The 21,170-nt window shown below is 55.2% G+C and overlaps 1 protein-coding gene across 1 annotated transcript in view; it reads right to left on the bottom strand.

Moving 5' to 3' along the window:
- COL27A1 (collagen type XXVII alpha 1 chain) overlaps positions 1–21,170 on the bottom strand; it is a 144,170-nt gene that overhangs the window by 86,072 nt on the left and 36,928 nt on the right. The window contains exons 8-13 of the mRNA XM_024762185.1: positions 20,609–20,662; positions 10,914–10,958; positions 10,245–10,298; positions 9,767–9,811; positions 6,782–6,835; positions 5,866–5,910 (exon numbers count right to left, since the gene is read on the bottom strand). Coding sequence (XP_024617953.1) covers positions 5,866–5,910; positions 6,782–6,835; positions 9,767–9,811; positions 10,245–10,298; positions 10,914–10,958; positions 20,609–20,662 — 297 coding nt within the window. The remainder of the gene's footprint in view (positions 1–5,865; positions 5,911–6,781; positions 6,836–9,766; positions 9,812–10,244; positions 10,299–10,913; positions 10,959–20,608; positions 20,663–21,170) is intronic.

The raw sequence follows: 21,170 nt of genomic DNA, 5'->3' as shown, positions 1-21,170 counted from the left end.
CCCCCCCCCCCCCGGCCCCATTGCCACCAGGAAGAGAGAGATCCTGACAGCATTCCCCAGGCACCAACCCTGGCTGCGATGCCCAATATAATCATACCTAGCAGCCACCAGGCAGGTTCAAACCCACAGGTCTGCAGTCAGGGCCACTCCAGGTTGGCTCAAGGACTCCTCTCAGACTCAGTTGCTGGCCCAGCTTCCCCTGTGAGGCTTTAGAACCAGTGCAACCCAGTGACAATCCTGGCTCTACCACCCACAGGCCTCTCCAAGCCTCGGTTTTCTGTGCCGTACAACTGGGGTACTGAGACAATGAACCAAGATGCTGGATGCCGGGCAAGTCCCTGGCAGCACACGGAGGCAGCAGCAAGGTGAGGGCACATCGCTGAGGCACAAGCAAGGGAGAGACCATCAGAATGGTCAAAACCCCCAAGAGAGGCACTTATGTGGACAAAGTGCAGCCTGAGTATAGCCAGTGGGTGACGACAGGGTGGGGCTGGGGGGTGACAGCAATGACAGAAACTGCAAACTCTAACAGCCCAATGAGAGAGGGCTTATTATTGGTCCCATCTTAGAGATGAGGAAACTGAGGTCCAGAGACGTTAGGGAACTTGTCTGAAGTCACACAGCTATGGAATAGCAGGACTGGGATCTGAACCTAGGCAGTCTGACTCCAGAGCCCAATCTCTTAGCTACGAATGGACCACGAATGCACAGAACAGACTAGAGCAAGCTTGTGGTCTCTCGAGGGAACGGCGTTACTGAGGCTCAGGGCTGGTTCTGCTTGTACGTGCTCGGTGGCCTCATCCCCGTCTCCACCTTGTCTCCCTTCCTTCGGAGAAGCCAAGCAGATGACCTCTAGGGTAATTAAGAACACAATAGTTGGAAAAAAGGGCTTTAGAAGAGCTGGAACAGAACTATGATTGGAATAATCATAGATGGTCTAGGATGAAAAGACCCTAGGTGTTCCTGACGTTCAGCACCTCCTTCTGGAGGCGCAGGACCTGCCCAAGGCCCCATCAAGCTGCTGGCTTGCTGCATCCTTCCACCCCTGAGCAACACATCCCAGTTCCGACACTTGCCCTCGGCCCTGACGCTTGCTCCTCCGGATCCCAGAGAGGCAGCTGCCGAGATGAACACGCACCACCACTTCCACCCGGCCTGCTTCTCTCTGTCTGGCCGTGCCCGCCTGTGCATGGCGTGTACTCCCGGCCCGGCCGGCAGCAGGACCTTCCTGTGCAGGCCTGAGCTCCTGGCTGCAGCAGGCTGGCCCGAGGCCCAAGGAATGGGCTCGGCGTCCTGCCGGGCCCCAGCCACGTGGTTTCTCCACTTTGCCAGGTCGGGCCCCCCTGGGGAACTGAATGCCTCGTACTTTGAGCAGAACAAGGCCCAGGAGGAGACAGAACCAGGATCCAGGGCGAGACTCCACATTCTCTCTTGGCTACAGCAATTCAGAGGAACAGACGAGGAAAAAAGGAATGGTCCTCATAACCACATCTGCAGCAGGATGCCGGAGGCTGAGTGGGCCTCTGAGAGCCCTCTCGTCTAACCCCTGCCTGCAGCCAATGTCTACCCGACGGTCTGCTCCAGAAGGTGGGATGTAGGGGCAGGGATGCATGCAGCCTCCAGGATCAGAAGTCCCACTACATCTTGAAGACTCAGCCCCCCGGCCTGCAAGATGGTCAGCCCTGTCCCACCCACCTGACAACTCACCTGCCCAGCTCCCCCTGGGCTGAGGAAGAGGTGAGGTGTTTGTAATCTAGCCTCTGGTAAACTCTAATGCGTCATCACACGCTAGCTCGGTACCAACAGGGGGAATCCGTAATAACCTCCAGGAAGAGTCTGCAGGAGGACCTTGGAGTCCTCTTTACAGGGTTTACCTTCTCCAAAGTCAGGAAGTTCCTGCACAGGTTTGACCTGCATCCTTCCTACTGCACTTGACAACAGCCTGTGTTCTCTTCTAGAGGATGCGTGCTCTCTGAGTGTGCCAACAGGGAAAGACCCCTTGAGACCCAACACCCTCTTCTCATGAGGCTGAGCATCTTCTCACCCTGCCTTCTGATATTCACCTGGGAATCCACCCACAAATAGTCACCTCGGCGGGCAAGGAGGACGGAGGCAGGGAGAGCAGGATTCCAGGGTTGCCAGCAGACCTGGGGCAGCTCCGGCTCAAGTCTGGGACCCTGGGGATCACAGCCCTAGCTCACAGCATCACCAGCAAGAAGAACCTCCATCTGCTTTGTCCTCAGTTTCCCCATTTGAAAACCACTTTGCTCCCTGTTCCCCACAGGCTGAGAAGCGGAAAGAGCCTGATGTCAAAATTGAACCATGTGAGAAGCCCTGTCCCAACCCGGATGGGCATGTGGCCTCGGACAAGTCCCAGTTACCCCGAAGCCACACACCAAGGGAGCTGGAGCCAAGGCTGGACCTTTCCAGCTCTAAGCTTTAGGGTCTGCCCGCCTGAAGCACTACACAAGACCAGCCTTGGCAGGCCTGGCCAGAGGCCATGAGAGAAGCTGTGAGCAGGGGCTGGTCTTGCCAGGCATTCCAGCGGGCTTGATAGTGAAGCCACAGGGTGCCGGACGAGAGGATTTGCTGTGGCGTCTTCCTAGGCCCCACGAGAGACCCTTGGCTGAAAGACATGGCTCGGTCCCCAGCTGTGCGTATCACTGCACTGTACCCCAGACAAGCCGGGATAGCCCGGGAGAAACCCCTTCAACTCCAGCCAACTTTGTAACATCTTATATCTGGTCCCCTCCTCAGGAAACCACAACACATTTCACTTTCCAGCGGGTGATGTGAGATGAGAGCTGCGGTCTAAGTTTTCCTTCAGAGGCTGAAGATGTGAGCACAGAGAGGAGACGGGTGACGTGGAGAGCACCCTGCGCGAACAAGCAAGGGTCCTCGGTTCAAGTCCTGATTCTGCCACCCATTTGCTGTGTGACCTTGGGCAAGTTACTGGCCTCTCCAAGATACGTCTGCTTATCTGTCTGATGAGGAAGTTGGGCCACATCATCACTAACGTTCCTGCGGCTCTGATGTGCTCTGACCTCTGCTGTCTTTCTCAGCTCCCATCAGCAAAAGACTCCCACACACCTTCCTTCCCAGCCTGACACTGAGCAGGCCGTGTGCATGGGCCCAAGGTTTTGCTTGCTGGAGAGAAATGGACTACAGCAAAATCATCGCCAGCCCTGCCAGAAATGAGGCCAGCTGTGATCTAGCATGAGGGAATTCAACTCATTCTCCTGACATTTCCTCTTGTTAATAAGTGCCTAGAAATCGCCTGGCCCAAAGCTCTGACAACAGGAAAACCCATTCACAAGGAGCCCCCAAGCCCATCAGGCAGATCAAGGGCTCAGGAGCACATAACAGGGGGATGACCCTAAAGTCTGCTCAAGCAGCGTGTGGGCCAAGGGCACAGCAGACTAGGCGGCCAGGCAAAGGCACAGACAGAGCCCTAGGGACTCAGTGATACGAAGTATATTCCATACAAATTAAATCATATCCGACGCAGACCTTGCCCATTTGCTGGCCATGTCGGCTGGACCAGAGTCAAGGAGACTTTCACAGCCCTCAGGGGTATTGCGTGGCCATGGGGCTGTTTGGCAGAATGGGGTCGGTTTCTCGCACTCACGCCTGACACCCCATTGCCAGGGAACACCCATCATGGAGGGCAGGGTGGAATCTTAGGAAGTTAAAGGCACAAGGCACGGAGCAAAGAAGCAGAAATGAGCTGTAAGTTAGGGGGGTTTAAGTCTGGCAAGTCCTCAGAGGGTCTCTGGGCAAATGGCTTTGAAGCCTCGGTTTCCTCATGTGAAAAATAGGTATAATCAATCTTACCTCAAAGAATCAATGGGAGAACCACATGTGGTTCAAATACCATGCAGGTAAAAGGGCCTCAGTAAGTGTTGCCCTTTTTTTTTTTTTTTTTCCTGGTCTGTTTTGGCTATAGTGCTGTCCCTAGTGCCACACCCTGGGACAAGAGGTAAAAGCTCGGGCTGCTACATTTTAACCCAGCTCTGACTCTCAGAAGCACAAGGCCTTGGCCAAGTCATTCATCCTCTGACCCTCAATCTCCTCATCTGTAATGTGGCAATGCCAGGCCCTCTGTGGGGCTCCCAGAATGGAGTCTGAGCAAATCCCCCATGGGTAGCATTGGAGGCAGGCCTGGGTGATGGGACAGGGCCCCACTGAGATATTCTAAGTAAGTCAACTGCTCCCACTCTGCAACTTAAACTTTGGAAAAACAGATCCAGAGAGGTAAAGCCACTGGCTCAAAGTCATACAGACCAGAGAGATCCTCGCCCACCCAAACAACTACAAATAGAAACAGTGAATGCCACTGATATATTGAGTTCTTACTATTTGACAAGCACAATGACCCCACGAGCTAGAAGCTATTATCCTCATTTTTCATATGGGAAAACTGCAGTTCGGAGCCAGTAATGCTCCTACCCCAGGGCCTTTGCACCCACTGTTCCCTCAACCTGGAATGCTCTTCCCCAGAGAGACACATGGCTCCCATTCTCACCTTTTTCAGGTTTCTCAAGAAGAGAGGAGGACTTCCTGGGCCAACTTATCCAACATCCCATACCCCAAGTACTCACGGTCCCCCTACCCTACTCCATCTTAACACTCAGCACCACCTGATGTTCAACCACTCACCCTCCATTCCCCCATTCAGTCACTGTCTGTCTGTCTGTCTGCCCCTGAGAATGGGAATTTCGTCTTGTTCACTGCTCAGCACCAAGCACAGTGCCTGGTCCATAGCACACACTCAACTTCAATGAATGAGTGAATGAGTTTCCTTGCCAAAGGTCTCCTGGCTTGAGGAAGAGATCCAGAGGCCAAGCCAGCCCTCACAATTTGCTGTGTGACCTTGGGCAAGTCCTTGCCTTGAAGCCAGAAGCATCAGGTGCTGCTCCTTGTCTACATCTAAGTGTCAGATATCAGCCCTCAGGCACAGGGGGGCTGTCAGCCACGGACTGTCCTAGGTACCCCCTCTGTCAGCTCCTTGAGGTCAGGACCTGGATCTTGCTTTTCTCTGAATCCCCCACTTGGCCCCCAGAGGACCCAGATCCCTAGACTACAACAGGTAAGGTGTCCATGAACACGCATGCCAACCCTAGAATCACAGACAACCCCCTCTGGGCCACCCTGGGTGCTCCTGGCTCCCTCCCAGCTGCCTCTCACCGTCTAACCTCCTCCCCCACCATCCCTTCTCCATCAACCACAAGCAAAGGGACACCCAGACCGGAGCTGAGGATGGTTCCAAGCCTAGGAGTTGACCTGCAGGGCGGCAGCAGAGAGCCTTAAGCCACCAGCATGGGCCGGGCCAGAAAGAAAGATGCCTCAGTTACAGTCCTGGGTCTCCTTCAGCCTGACCTGGTGGATCAGGGTTCCTGCTCAGCCCCTTTTGTGGTCATGCCTCCTGTGGGTCTACCCAACACCCCACTGCTCTCTGACCTTGTGTGTACACGAGTAAAACAGGTGACACCAGGACAACACGGAGCCTGACACAGGAGCGCAGATACCCAGTCTAGAGCAGGCCCCCCAGCAAGGACACTCATGACCCAGACAACCCCCGCCCCCAGACACAGAACTACATTGCAGGGCAATTGCTGGATGCACAGAGAGGCTGCATCCCAGAGGGGCCCAGCATCCATGGGAGCCCTCAGCCCCAGTCAGTGTTCTGGCAGCAGGACACGAGGCCCAGACAGCCCCCCACGCACACCCACACACTCAAAGCAGAGCAAGGGCAGAGCAGAGAGAAGCGAAGAATGCCCAGGCCGTGGGTGGACGGGGCCGCGTGGCCAGTGGGAGGTCAGGTTCACCCATAGAATCTGCGTAATAGACACGGAAAATCTTTACCGGCCTACCCATCTTGCCCCTCTTGCCAGGAACGCCGGGCAGACCCTGTAGGGGGAAACAGGGAAGAAGTCAAGACAGGATTCCAGCAGGAGACAAGCAGTGTTGCCCCAAACCAGCCCCTCTTTCACCCACAAGAGGACGTCACAGAGGGCCTGGCGTCTGGTCCACAAACACAGCAGGCTCCAGTTATCTGCACACCAGATGGGCGGTCCTCAGAGGCTATAGAGTCGGGGCCCGCATGGACGTGAGCTGGGGAGATTCCTAAGGAAAGCACCCAGTGCCCTGGTATTCAGCAGACACTCGATAAATGCTCCTTCTGTTTCCCTAAGATCCTCTTTACCCAGCTTGTTGATGAGATTACTATTGAGTTCCCAAATACGGGCTCAGGCGGGGAGGGAACAGAGAGGAAGGTCCGGAGGCCTGTGGGAGCAAAGGGAGCCACAGACACACATAAACAGATGAGCGTGGTGTGTTCCGGAAAGCTCTACAAAACTGGTGCCTGGCGGGATCTGGCCCACGGGCCGTAGCTTGTAGGCACTTGATCAGAAATAGGAAATGAGCCCGTTTCTCACTTTCTGAAAGCCCTTCAGAAGCTCCCCACGGTCACAGAACAGAGTCCCTCTCCTGACCTTGGCCCCTGAGTGCCGTATAACTGCTCCCAGGTGCCCCCCGCAGCCTGTCTCCCCCCATTCCTGCCTCACACTCAGCGCTTTGACCGTGCTGTTAAACTCGCCAAGTCAGCGTATGTCCTGGACTTTGCACATGCTGTTCCCTGTGTCAGGAAGGCGTTTGCCTTGACTTGTCCCTTTATCCAACTCCGGGGCACCTCCTCCAGGAGGCATTCCGTGACTTTTCCAGACTGGCACCTGGCAGACGGGGTGGCCGGGTGGGAGGTAAACAAAGAAAGCATACTCACTCGCTCTCCGTCGGACCCTGGCAGGCCGAAGAGCCCTGGGAGTCCAATGTAGCCCTAGGAAAGAGCAGACGGGAGGTCAGAGGGGCCGAGTGGTAGGGTATGGCGGGCCTGGCCCGGCCCAGCCCCCCTCGCTGCCCTCCGGCGCCCGGCTCCTCTTCCTCGCTGGAGGCATTGGCGGCTCCGGCAGCTCCTCGATGACATAGGCCTTGAGGCAAGTGTATATGCCCATGGACTGCATGGTGCTGGCTTCCACGATGTAGTCCAAAGGCACATACCCTCACGCCAGGGAAGGGCGCGGGCACTCGCAGGGGGAGGCCCGCCCCGCGCCGGGGGCTCTGGGACCTGCGGGAAGGAAGCTCTCTGCCGGGTTAGATGCTAGGGTGGTACCAAGCCCTGCCCACCCCCAGGGACGCTGGCGGGCGCTCTCGGCTTCTGCAGTGCCTCCTTCTAGGCCTCGAAGGCCCCCCATGGACGTGGGGCTCGAATCCACCCTTGGGCCCCTGAGTGCGTCCGGCGGTGACAGCAGCTGCCACCCAGGCGTGCTGGCGTCCTGCAAGCACGTGTGCCACTGTATTCAACCCTCCCGAGGACCCTGCTGACTGCCCACCCTCCCCCTCACCAAGCAAGGGAAACTCTGGCTCTGGAGAGAAAGCAGCACAACTAGTGAGGGGTGGAGTCCAGCTTTTCCGCCTCCAGCCTTTATCCACGCGGTGCCCTCCGCCAGGCAGGCCCTTCTCACCCCCACGACTGCACAGCAAACGCTTTCAAGCCCAGCTCTGAGGCTCTCTCCTCTGGCCAGCATCCCTGACGCCCCAAACCAGAAGTCACCTCCTCCCTCCACCCCAGCGCCATATTTGCACCGCAGTTAACAGATTTACCACTTCCTGTTCTGTATCTTCATTCGTGGTGTCCACATTTCATGGCCTCATTAGCCTGGGAGCTTCTCAAGAGCAGGGGCCTAGCCCAGGGTGCCTATCCCTAACCGCACTCTCTAGATGTTTGTGAAATGACTTACTCAGAACTATAACAAAAGCTAACATTGACTGAGCACAAACTATGTGCCAGGCCCACTTCTCAGTGCTCTGCAAACATTAGTGCATTTACTGCGCCCTCATCACACCCTCGGGAGGTAGGAATTATTAGTCAGCCTCCTGTAGAGGTGAGACCATTTAGGCCCAGAGAGGTGAAGTGATGTGCCCAGGGTCACACAGCTGGAATGTAGCAGAATGTGGTATTTGAATCCAAGTGATCTGACTCCCAGTCCGGCTCCTAACCACTTTGCTACATTATCTCCCACAAACAAGCAACCATCGCAGGCTCACAACCATTTCTCCTTCTCTAGAAGTTCAAGAGGTCATAGGGCCTCCTTCTCAGCATCACCTTAGCAAGTGACATTTACCGATCCTTCCAAGGAGGGTTTATAACCCAGATTTGCAGGTGATAGACTTGGAGAGGTCCAGTGATGTGCCCAAGCTCCCATGACAGGTTAATGGCAGAGCAGGTCTCAAAGGCAGTCACCCTGCCCCCAAGTCTGCGCTCTGCCTACTTCATAAACATGAGGCTGGTGGTGGCAGAGTTGGGAGGGCAGTCTGAGTGGCCCCGGCTCACCCAGGCTGCTCAGGGCCCTGCGACCCTGGAGACGGGTGTGCTGGGGCCAGACCAGCAATCTCCCCACATGCAGCCTCAGGTTGCCACAGCATGGCAAACTGCAAGCAGCCCCAGATGTCATTAGCCTGTCTCGCTCCTCCTGTCCTCCTGGCAGATCAGAGACCTGCTGAACTGGGAAGACCTTCTCCCTGGGCTCAGGAGGCCCCTCTGGGGCCATAGCTTGTGGGAACAGCTGGATAATGGAAAGGAGGGAGGCCCAGCATCCTAGGACAGGAGCCTCCTCGGGCGCTGCCTTTCACCACCCCTACCCCACCCCATCACCATCATCATCATCATCAATCATGCCCTGGGGAACTTTCCCACCTCCCAGTCGGTCTCCTAACAGCCGCCCATCAGTTCCAGGGAATCGGGCGGAGACTGCAGCCATAAATAGCTTTGGCTCGGGCGCGCGCGGAGGACGCGTCACACTTGACCTGGCCTGACGCAGGACTGTGTGACCCACTTGCTGAGCGTTCTTTGAGAGGCAGAGAGCCCAGCCCTCAAAATACCTGGGTCCTCATCCCATCCCCACCTTAGGCGTGCTGTGGGAACTGGGGCCGTCGGATCCCCACCATGAACCCAGTTTCCTTGTATATAGAAGAGAGAATTCCAGCAGATCATTTCTTAGTCTTCCAAACTCCATTTACCCCCATTCATTTCGCCCAAACCTTCTCCGCTGCCCCACGGCCCACCCAGGAGGCCCCATCTGGTGGCCCCTCCTCACCACTATTTGCTTCCAAATTCCTGGTATCCCCATAACCATGCCAGAGGTAGGAATGGCCATCACTCCCATTGAAAAGATGGGCAGACTGAGGCTGCTAGCTACTCAGGGTTTGTTCCAGGGGCCTTGATGGAGGGGGAGAGCAGATGTTCCTTCAGTCTCCAGGCCCAGGCAATGTTCACCCATCGGGCAGCACTGCCCTCCAAAAAGGGTGGTCCACCCCGTCCTCAGGTGAGAGCAGGAGAGAGGCCTCTGAGGATTCCAGGGACGGACAAACTGGCCCAGGCTTTAGTTCCCTAGCGCTTGGGATGTGCTGGGGGACACGGCAAGCAAATGCCTGATTATAGCAGCTAGACCATGGCTGAGCCCCCAGCAGACCTTTGCTGCCCAGTTACTTAGCCATGGGGACTAAGCTGGCTTAAGGGTTCCCTACCGCATGGCCATCCTGCTGCCCCTCTGCGGTCCAGGGAGTGCTCAGGTGGGAGGCCTCGACCCCAACCCCCCCAGCAGACCCTGGGTGGAGGCTTTGCAACCCTGATCTCCCACCAGGCCCACTGGAGGGACAGCTAATGCCCACCCGGGCTCCAGCCGGGTGGCACTTGCCAAGTCCCACTTACCCGGCTGCCTTTGGGGCCAGGGTTTCCTACAGGTCCAGGTAACCCCTGAAACACAAAAGACAGAGGGGCAAGGACATATGGAGACGTTCTACCTGCTGCCAACAACCCAGGGCAAGTCCTGTCTCCTTTGGCCCTCAGCTGCCCCTTCTGTAGAATGGGAGTGGGGTTACATTCGTGGTCTTCAAACTGAGCTCCCAGCTACCCCAGGGTCCCAGGGAGGTGGCTCAGGGGGAGCCTCTGGAGCCCCACCCCCAGAGCCCCAGAACTCCTCTTTCTTCTGTTTCTTCCTGGCATCCTTGCCCTGCTGCCTTCAGAGAAGGTTCCTCGGTACAGCCCCCTTGAACAGCCCTTTCTTCAGGGCCCACCCAGCAGGTGTAGCTGCTTGGTCCCCAGCCTGCCACCTCCCTCTGCCTGGGGGCACCCGTGGCCAGCTCCACACCACCACGGCCACAGAGCTTCCAGAAGCCATATACTGCACCTGCCTGCCAGGGTAACCTTTGGCCCCTGGGCTGCCCTCGGGTCCCGGCTGCCCCTGCAAAGGAACAAGAGAAACGTAAGGAAAGGAGAGACCCTGCCCAGCTCCAGATCTGGGGGGTGGTGGGGGACCAGGGCTTACAATGGACAAAGAGAAGGGCAGGAATGTGAGATGAAATGGGAGGAAGGGGAGGCCATCGGCCTGCTGGGCCCCCAAGCCCACCCCTCTGAGAAACCGGTCAGACCAGCTTGGAGGGACAAAACCTCCTGTGCTCGAAGCCCAGGAATAAGGCCCAGAGGAGGCCTGGCTGGTTCCCCCATGCTGGCAGTGGCTGCTGCTTGACTTGGGCCGGGGCAGCCAAAATTCCTGCAAACCCCGTGGCGGCGTGTATAATATCCCCTAACAGCGCCCGGAACAGGCCAGCTATTCATGGCTCTAACTGGAGTCAAGTGGCTCATGCCAACACCGGGCCGGCATGGACTCCAGCCCTCTCAGGCGGCAGATGTGGCTGGCTGAGAGATGGGGTAGAGTGGGGGCCCCAGCAGGATAGGAGGCAGAACCTCCTGGCTCTGGAGCTCACTCATGGAGCTGGGCCCAGGGAGGAGGCCAGGGACAGGCAGGGGCTGGAGTGAGGGAGGGCAAGCAGGGCGGGGCAGAGGCTGCAGCCCTCACCTGTTCTCCGGGGTGCCCCGCCGGTCCAGGATAGCCCTTGTGTCCCTGTTGGGGGGGGAAGAGACTGAATCAGGCTGGGAAGACACATCTGGGCCCATGGATCGCAGAGGCCCAGCCTCCCCGCCTGCCTTTTCAGCACTGCAAGCACCATGGCGGGGACGTGTTCAATAACACGTCCCAGAATGGATATATGCACATCGGGGTTCCTGTGGTTCCCTCTCCGCCACCAATGGTTCTTAGACCAGAAGACGTTGGGGGTTGATCACTCCTTGGGCAGGGTTTGGGAGCTAAATTAGGGTACGGCCACTGCGAGAGGATGATGCTGTATCACAACCATTCTTTCCAAATCCAGAGCGAAGGTGGGAACGTCTGAAGCAGGGGTGGAGGGATGTCTTAGTGCATGGGTAGACTGATTAGGACCTTAAGGTCTGGGTTATGCTCAACCACCACGCGATGCTGGGACCTTCTGTCGGGACCTTCTCATTAACCCCCTAACGGAAAAGATCTCGCACACATTGACCAAATGTATGAACCAAAACAGCTGCCTTCCTTCTTCCCACTGGTCCCAGCAAGTATTCCAGGAGCAAAGAGGCCACTCGATGGTTGAGAAAGACTCTGGCAACATTCCAGTACCGACCGTGACCCTCTGTCACCCTGGTCCAATTCCCATGGTCCCCAAAGCCAGGTCTCCAGATCAAGAGAATCAGAACGAGAGTGTGCCTTCAGGTAGTGCTGGGGATGACCACCTGGGCCATTTCATAGGAGTTAGGAGCTCTCTGAAGGGAAACCTTGGACTTCAAGCTTCCATCAGCTTAGGGCTCTTATGAAATAAGATGGAGCAGGGGCTTCCATTTCAGACAGGGTGGAGGAGACGTGGTGATCTCCGTTAGACCCCCTCTCAAGGGGAGCCCTACACTTGACCTGGACACCGTCTCTGACTTACTGTGCAACTCTGGATGGGTTACTGTCCTTCTCTGGACCTCAGATGAGGGAGTTAGAACTCCGAGTCCCCTTCAGCTCTGGTGTTCTGGAACTCAAGAGTTCTAGGGCTCCCCCGGGAGTTGATAAATGAGACTCTAGACTACACACACACACACACACACACACACACACACGCACACGCACACGCACACACACACACGATGCCTGTGGACCCCCTCTACGCACTGCTGTTTACATGGGATTACACCAGGGACTTCCTGGTGGTTAAGTGGTTAAGAATCTGCCTGCCAATACAGGGGACTCGGGTTCGATCCCTGGTCTGGGAAGATCCCACATGCCGCAGAGCAGCTAAGCCCATGAGCCACAACTACTAAGCCTGCACGCCGCAACTACTGAAGCCTGCGTGCCGAGAGCCGGCGCTCCGCAACGAGAGAAGCCACCACGATGAGAAGCCCGTGCATCACAATGAAGAGTAGCCCCCGCTCGCCCCAACTAGAGAAAGCCCACACGCAGCAACGAAGACCCAATGCAGCCAAAAATAAATAAACAAATAAATAAATAACATGGGATTGCACCTTTATGACGTCCTCTAGCCCTTACAACAGCCAGATGAGGTGTGGGGAAAGGGGGTTAAGGGTTATCATCTCCATTTTACAGAGGAGAAAACTGAGTCTCGGAGAATGGAAGCCACTTGCCCCAAATCCCGTTGCTAAGGAGCAGCAGGCTTACGCTCACCATTGGGTCCTTCTGACACCTGAGGCCACATGGAGAGCCTTGCAGTCCCCCGCCCCCAGGCATGTACAGTTCATGCATGTCCACAGATACCCACAGGCACACACACTCGGCACCCCCGCAAACCCCCAGAAAGCAGTGCTCTTAACCATAAACAGCAGCGCTGGTCTGATCCAAGAGGTTTGGGGAATTTACAAGCATTCTTTCTGCACCTACTCACGCCTCGAGACAGCCCAGCATTATGATTGCATCTTAAACCTGGGGCCCATGAGATTGATGCATTACGGCTGGGTGAGATTCTTCTACCCGGGGGCGTGTGTTCTTTTCCCCAATGGGCAAATGGAGGCACAGGCCACAGCCAGCAGCAGCCAGCATGCAGAGTGGTTAAGATCTCTTGTTTCAAATTAATCTGGATCCCTATCCTGCTTCACTACTGGCTGGCTGTATACCTGGGGCCACTGATGTCACCTCTTTGAGCTTTGGTTTCTTCTTGTAAAGTGGGGCTCTGAGGGTCGGTGTACAGATTACATGGTATAATGTGGGAAGCACTTAGCACCGTATCTGGCAATGAATTCAAGGCCCCGTAAAGGCTAGCTGCTGTTAGTACCGTGATCTTTATATTTCATTCATTCATTCAACAAACATTTACTGAAATTTTATGCTCCAGCACCATTCTAGGCATTGGATGAACAAGAAGACAACATCCTTTGCCTTGACAGAATTTACAGTCTAATTAAGTAGATATAAAGACAAATAAATATAAAAGGGTAATGTCTCAGGGATTTGCTGACATGGGTGTAGAGTTTCAGTTTTGCAAGATGAAAAAGTTCTGGAGATGGATTGCACAACAATGTGAATATACTTAACACTAACGAACTGCACACACGAACACGGTTCAGATAGGAAATTGTATGTGATGTGTTTTTTTACCATCGCTGAAAATAAAATTTTAAAAAGAGATAATGTGTGGCAACGACTAGCTCTAAAAGAAAAGTGAGCAGAGTTGGAGGACAGAGAATGACAGTGTTGGGGAAGGTGGTGACTGCAGGTGGTCAGGCAGGGGAGGCTGCTCTGTGTGAGGGAGCTGGACACAGGGCGGACTCTCTGGGGAAAAGCATTCCAGGCAGAGGGAACAGCAGGTGCAGAAGCCCTGAGGCAAGAACGCTCTCAAGGAATAATGAGACCCGTGTGACAAGAGCAGGATGAGTGAGCGGTAAGGGGCAGAGGGGCGGTGTGGTCAGAGAAGAAGCAGGAAGCCAGAGCATGCCAGGCAGTAAGACGATAGGAAACCACAGGAGGGTTTTGAGCAGGGATGTGTCATGTACAGGACGCATATAACGGCCACGATCATCCTTTCTCCACTTGAAGCCTGCAGATGAGGAAGAACAAGCAAAGCCTTTTCCCATGCAGAGCTGGGCGGAGCCTTGAGCTCTAGGCTGTGTGACTCAGTCCAGGTGACTGCCCTCTCTGAGCCTCTCTCTGCCATCCTCTGCCTGCCTCAGTGACATAATGGAGCCAATGCAATAATGGAGCAAGGATCCCAAGAGCAGCGTGAAAGGGGTCCCGGGAGCCCTTGAGCATCACCTGCTCCTTTGGCTTCCTGTGTAGCCACAAAGAAGCCTGCTAGAAACCAGTGCTTTAGCCAGTGAAATCCCAGAAGGAGACTTCAAGTACATCTTTTACTCAGGATATAGCTAAAAGGAAACAAATGACCTTCGGGGACATGGACAGTGACCTGCCCTATGCCTGGCTCGGCACTAAAGCCTTAAATACATCAACTCGTCAACAACTTGCAATCACCCGAGAGGTAGGAATTGCCATGCACATTTGCCAGATGAGGAAACTGAGGCTCAGAGAGATGGAGACTTCCCTGAGGCAACACAGCTTCCCAGAGGAAGCAGGCTGTGAATCCTCGTGTCCTCAACCACCAAATCATGGATGAGACATACTGTTGAGGCCCAAGGCCCCCCTAGAAGAGCCACAGGGCCACCTAGGCGAAGACCGTCTTATAGACCACACCCCGCCAGGTCTGAGCTTCTGGATCACAGCAGCATCATGAACTCCGGGGTATCTATCTGACTTGGAAGGAACCTAAGCTGTCAATTTGACAACCTCCTTTCTCATTGGATAGAATGAGAAACTGCGGCTCAGAGAAGGGAAGGGACTTACCCAAGGCTACATAGCAAGTTATGGCCAAGCCCAGACCGTCCCCCACGACTCCAGACCCATTGGGCTGTGCTTTGTCTAGAAGGCCACGATTCCTAGGTCCTTCCCAAACCATGAACCCTGAAGGGCCTTGAACACTGCCTTGAACCCCTGTTCCTCTTAGCAGACTGGGAGCCTCTCAGACTGAGCACAGCCAAGGCATGGGGCGGCGGGGGGAGGTTCATATGTTCCCTGGAGGCACCTTAACAGTGTTTACCAAGCTGGGGCTAGCCAAATAGCTTCAAATGACAGGGCCCCAGGGCTTGGAAGAATCTAAACCATCACTTTCTACAGGGCCCTGGGTAATTACGGGGCGGACACTGACCACAAGGTAGACAGACCCACGGGCAGTGATTTCCCCATGGGTGAAAAGTGCCTGACTGGGACTAGGGGAGAGCAGATGCTTCAGGGGAGTTCCAGGGACCACGCAATCTGCAAGGGGCCTCTGGCTGCCGGGCAGGCGGGTCTCCACAGCACCCATGTTTATAATAGAACTCGGGCTATATTTTGGTTTGGGAGCCAGATTAATCACTGCTTACAACGCACAAGGCGAAACCAGACATCACCTCACTGTTACTGCAGACAGTCTCCCCAATGGCTGAGATGCTATTTGGGCCTTGGGCAGGGAGAGGAGGGGGGTCCTGTCCTTGCCTGGGGGTTCTGAGGACCAACGTACACCTAGACCTCAGCTGATCCCCCCTGCAAGCTGCTCTTGCAGGCTCCACCTCGGCCTGCACGAGGTCCCGGCTTCTCTCGCAGCAGAATGGAGCTCACCAGACTCGCTCAGCAGTCCGTGAGGCTTCCCACTGGACTTCTCTACCACCCTGGCAGCCCCTAGGTCACACTGGGCAGTCAGCAGGACCGAGAGCCCCATTCAACAGAAAGGGTCAGGAGGAAGAAACACACGCCAAGAAACAGAGTGAGGCACTACAGCATACTCGCCAAGTCCCTGCTCCTCTCTGGACCTCAGTTTCCCCAGCTAGCCTCTCAAAGCATCCTGTTGGCTCAAAAATTATAGGATTCTGAAATGTGATGTGTGGTTTGTCCAAAAGCACAGTCCTTCACAGTATAGCTAGGCATCTGACACCAAACTCTACTTAGTGGGTACCTGAGACAGGTCAGGGCAGGAAGGTACAGTTTCGGTATGGCTCATTCATTCATCTGGTTATTCATGCATTCAAAGGTTTGCTGAGCCCCCACCAATGAGCCAGACCCTATATGAGCACTAAGAATACACTGATAAACAAAGCAAACTCACTCCCTACCTTCTAGAACGGGATATGGGCATTAAACACATATGAAGTAGAACAAAGAAGTACTGAGTGCTAGGAGAGTGCAGACAGCCAAGCAGGGGAGGCAGCACAGTGAGCTGAGGCTTGAAAGAGAAGCCACGTTGGAGAGCAGAGGGGCAGAAGAGCTCAGAAATGGAGAGGGTATGGACCCCAGAAACCCAGAGCAGCTCAGCAGAGGAGCCCAGAGAAGGTTCTCAGTAGGGGCGCTACATGGAGGTGCTACATCCAGGTAGAACTGGCAGTTCTGCCAAAAGGCGGGAGATCGTTTCAGGCAGCGTCAATCACACTCCCTGCAAAAATTCCCAGATGTCCCCCTCTGCCCTCCCATTTTAGCACAGATCTCACAGACAGTGGCCAACTCAGATGGCATGTGGAGGGCTCGTGGGCAGGGTGAGGGTTGCAGGAGGGAGCCAGGAGGAAGTTTCAACTTGAGTACCAACTTCATTCCATTAGTCATGTCTAATGTGTTATGTGTTAAGAATGTGTTAAGAAAGATTCTGAGACTGAATTAGGCTTGGCAAGAAAGAGTGATTAGTGATGTCTGAGGAGGCAGGGGAAGCAGGGGGGTGAGGGATGAGGGAGCAGATGTCTGTGGCCAGCACTGTGCTCAGCCCCGCATGAGGAGATAAAGAAGCGGTCCTCCTCTGTGCACTTGCTCTCGTCTGACAAATGTGCCAAGGACACCAGTGAGCTGCCTGCTAGCCAGCAAGTCCAGAGTCCTAAAGAGGCTGGGAAAATGGGCTGGCGGGAGAAGGGAGGTATGAATTCTGCCTGGAGGTGCTGGGGAGATGCTCTTGGAGAAGATGGCCTTCGAGAATGGAATCAAGGGACAGATCCATGAAGATGACTGGTCTGAGCATGCCAGGAGAGGGCCCAGTGGAAGCAAACGCAGGGAGGCAGGAAGGCCCAGGGCACACAGGATTGGATAGAGTGAGGGTTTCTATACAGCAGAGTTTCTTGGCCTTGGCACCGCTGACACCTTGGGCTGGATAAGGTTCTGCTCTGGGTGGAGCATCTGTCCCATGCATTGTAAGGTCTTTAACAACATTTCTAGCTTTTACCCATTAGAAGCTAGTAGCGCCCCCTCTCATTTGTGATGACCAAAAATGTGTCCAGACATTGTTAACTGTTCCCTGGGGGGCAGCTGAGAAGCGCTGCTCTGTAGGAGAGAAGGCAGGAGGGTTAGATTAGGGGCAGCATGGCATTCTGTCCTCACAAGGTACAAATAGGGTTCTGGTAGCATTCTGGGTTAGTGGAGGGTGGTTAACTGGTAACTTAGCAAGATGAGTGACGGGACCAGATGGGCAAGACCTTCTACGGCACTGCTTCTTCATGTTCATTGTGATCACACACTCATTCATTCATTCAACAAATACGTATGCAGCATCTACCACGTGGCAGCCCTGTGCTGGGTGCTGAGGACAGAGCATCTTATTTAACCCTCCCTACCACTGCATGAAGCAGCTGAGGCCACTTGCCCAAGCTCACATGGCAGGAGAGGGACACAGCTGGGATTCCATCCAGGCGTGCCTGACCTGGTCTGTGCACCTGCTCCCCCATCTGGAATCAGCTCAGCAAAGTCCCTTAGCAAGCATCGCGGGCAGATGCAGAGAAAGAAGCCTTCTCAGGCGGGGAGGCTCTTTTCCACTTGATGGGCCCACTCTTATTTAAGAAGCTGTTTCAATCGGTGTTGGGGAAAGGGAGAGGGACTAAGGGTCAGAAGACCTGAGTTCAAATCCCAGCTCTGCCATTTAGTGACCCTGACAGCCATTTTTGTTAATCCAGTGGCTCTCAGCCTTGGCTGCAGACGAGAATCTACTGCCTGGGTCCCACTCAGACCAACTGAACCAGGACCCCTGTGGGGAGGTGGGCACGCTCCCCCTCTGACTCTCATGCACAGCGGTGCTGTGAACCGGGGCTGTAGACTTCACTCTCCGTGAGCCCCCAGCGATCTCACTGGCATTTAACACCAGTGTCAGCACACGGCCAGGTACCTTGGTGTATCTTCGTGAAATGACTGGAAGAGTGAATGAATGAATGAGACCTATTTGGGCCTCAGTTTTCTCAGCTGTAAGATGGGCATAATACTGCCTAACTCCCAGAGGTCACTGTTAGGAAATAACGTGATGAGGGACAGTAAACCTTCCTATCACGCTGGTCAGTATGGGAAACTCCCAACCCAAACTCCCTTTCTTCTGCCTACTTTTCTCCATGGCCCTTTTCATCTTCTAACACACCTCGTATTTTTACTGTTTTTATTGTCTGTCTCCCCACACAAGACTGCAAGCTCTGAGGAAACAGGGATTTTTGTCTATGTGTCAGCTCAGAGGCCTGCACAGTGCCTGACACACAATAGTCATTCAATCCGTTATGTTGAATAGACGAATGAATAGGGTTACTGGTGTCACTCTGAGGTGACACCAAAATTCAGTGTGCTGATGAGCAAAGGGTACACAGACCTCGCCTCTCACCCACCAATGTTCATTCTCGCTCAAGGCCCCCCCCCCTCCCCCACATGAGATGATGCAGAAAAACCACCCAACAGGATCAGGGCAAAGTGGCTACTGTTGTCACCAAAGACACTTGTGGGAGGAGAGACTGCTGACAAACAGTGACAATTCCAGGCCCGGCTGCCCGCCCCATTGGTCCTCCTCCCTGACCCCCACCACTAGTCAGGGGTCCCTGCTCTGCCCACCATCCTCTGTGAGCAGGTGACACTGGCCTGCCACATACCAAACTCCTCCATGTTTGCCTAGGCTGGGGCCAGAGGGACTTGGTGGAAATGGCTTTGCCAGATAGTTTTCCTATCACACGGAGGCTCTTAATTTAGAAAAGATGTCTCTCCCTGCTCAGGTGAGCTGGTCCCCCTCAGTTGGGGGATCTCGGCCTCCCCGGACATTTGCTGAGAGCAGGAAGGCCTGGAACCCCAGGCAGGAGCCGGTCCAGTCTGTTTTTCCATCTCCCGCCTCCTCTGCTGGACTGCTACCCCCGTACACAGCGAGACCACCACTGGCTGCTTTATGAGCCATGACTGGAAGGAGACTTTTCCACTCACACCTCCACACCTCATCCGTCAGAAAATGCTGGAGCCCAGAGGGGAAGTGAGTGGGGAGAGGGAGTCCCTCTGTGTTCTCTGAGGCAGAAGAGACCACATTTCCCCAGCTCAGACAGCCACAGACTCCTGTCTGGGTCTCGCTTCTTCAGATCTGCTGTGTGGCCTGCTCTGGCCACGGAGGGTGGAAGAGAAGCGGAAGGGGAGGGGGGCAGTGATGCTCCAAGTCCCCCTGTGCCACAGGGACCCTCAGAGCACACGCAGGATGGAGCCAGGAGAAGCCACAGCTGCCCAGATGAGAACCAGATGGCCGAGAAAGAGGGCAGCGGTGGCCACAGCTGGGAGTCAGGGTAGAAGCCTAAGACGTGGCCCTAGGCCAGTGTATCTACTGGAAAACCCATCAGCAATGGGGTATTTTCCTGCAAAAAGCAATTGAGCCTGGCCCTGCACTGTCCTCCCCCGTCTCCTGAACACCTACTATGCGCAAGCCCTGTGCTAGGCTCTGTAGGGAGAGCGATAAACCAGATTTACACATCCTTGTTGGTGAAGCTGGTCTTGGGGCTGAAATTACTCAGCTAAGATAGCCTATGGGTCCTTGAGCAGAGTAGGGTCTCCTAGACTGAAGGTCAGGGTTCCAAGAGGGCTTCCTGGACACAACTAGAGTTGAGTCTGAAGGATGGAACACCCTGGCTGGGAAGCCAGAGAGGAATCTAGGAGCACTACAAGCCAGAGACCCACCACCTAGGAAAATGGCAGACCTTCCCCCAAAGGCAATTACAGGTAACTCCCCCTGCCTGACTGAAGCAGTGATGGGGTGGGGGCAGATGACAACAGCTCAGAATGTACAGAGAACTCACTGCCTCTATAGAACACTGGCCTGTGGTATATCAGAGGGATGATATTAGACCCAGAGGGGTCAGACTTGCCCCAGGTCACACAGTGAGGAAATGGTGGAGCCGGGAGTAGAGTCCAGATTCAACCGACCCCAGAGCCCACTCTCTGAACGTCCATGCTCCAGGCCTTGCTCCTGGTTTACGGTCCCAGGGGGCTCATGGTCATTCCAGATGGGAGGAGGCTCAGGTTCAGAGAGGGGATGCGTCGGGCCCCCGCCATTCCGCCCATGGGAGGAGGAGCTGGGCCAGTGGGGGCTCCCAGCTCTGACAATATTCCCTCCACCAGCACGAGCACCTCTAGGATGGCCTCCCAGGAGCAGCTGGGCCCCGAGAGGAAGGGTCACTTCTTGTCACACCTCCTTAACCATGGTGGCGGGACCTCCTCCAAGCCAAGGTGCTTCCCACCCTCTGGCAAGCACGGACCCTCGGAAACCTCTCTCCCCTCCGGCCAGCAGCCCCCTGCTGAGGGAGCTGGGGAGAGGCAGGTGGGCAGGCAGGCAGCACACAGCACTCCTACATGAAGACCCCGCTTGCTAGGAAGCCCACCAGGCAAGGCAAAGCATCGACACCAAGGTATACCTTTCGTCCAAGAGGTCCTGGATTCCCAGAGAGCCCAGGCAAGCCCTCGTCGCCCTGAAAAACACAGACAAGGGGGTGAGGTGGGGGAACGGGAGCGGGCACTCATTAAATTGAAAGTGTGGCCTCCCACGGCCAGTTGTTTGCAAACAGCATTCATGGAGGCTTAGAGGCCTCAGAGGAGACTCAGGGCCTCTGAGCGGGCTGAGGGCAGCTGGGCGGGCAGGGTAGCCAGCCCCTCCCCACTTAACTCAGTCACTCCATTTAATCTGTTTTATATGTTGGACTTTGGCAAAAGGTACCATTTGGGGAATGGGTTCCGCTGTTAAAACCATGTTTGAAATCCATCGCCCTGAAGGACATGCAGCCCCGAAGGACATGCAACCCGTTCCAATCAGGAATCCGTCTCTGCATTCCTGACACCCTCCTTCCCACCCTTGCTGGGCAGGGCGGCTACCCAGTAGGGGGCATTTCTGCCACCACCATGAGACCCAGAAGCAGACAACGTAGGAGCAAGAGAGAAGCCTGGGCCCTGCATGTCGTCAGGCCCGGTTGCAGAGCCTGC

Source organism: Neophocaena asiaeorientalis, unplaced genomic scaffold (genome assembly GCF_003031525.2).
Source record: "Neophocaena asiaeorientalis asiaeorientalis breed wild unplaced genomic scaffold, Neophocaena_asiaeorientalis_V1.1 scaffold78, whole genome shotgun sequence".
Classification (NCBI taxonomy): Eukaryota; Metazoa; Chordata; class Mammalia; order Artiodactyla; family Phocoenidae; genus Neophocaena; species Neophocaena asiaeorientalis.
The sequence above is the reverse complement of the archived record's forward strand: the minus strand, read 5'-3'. Positions and strand labels throughout refer to the sequence as shown.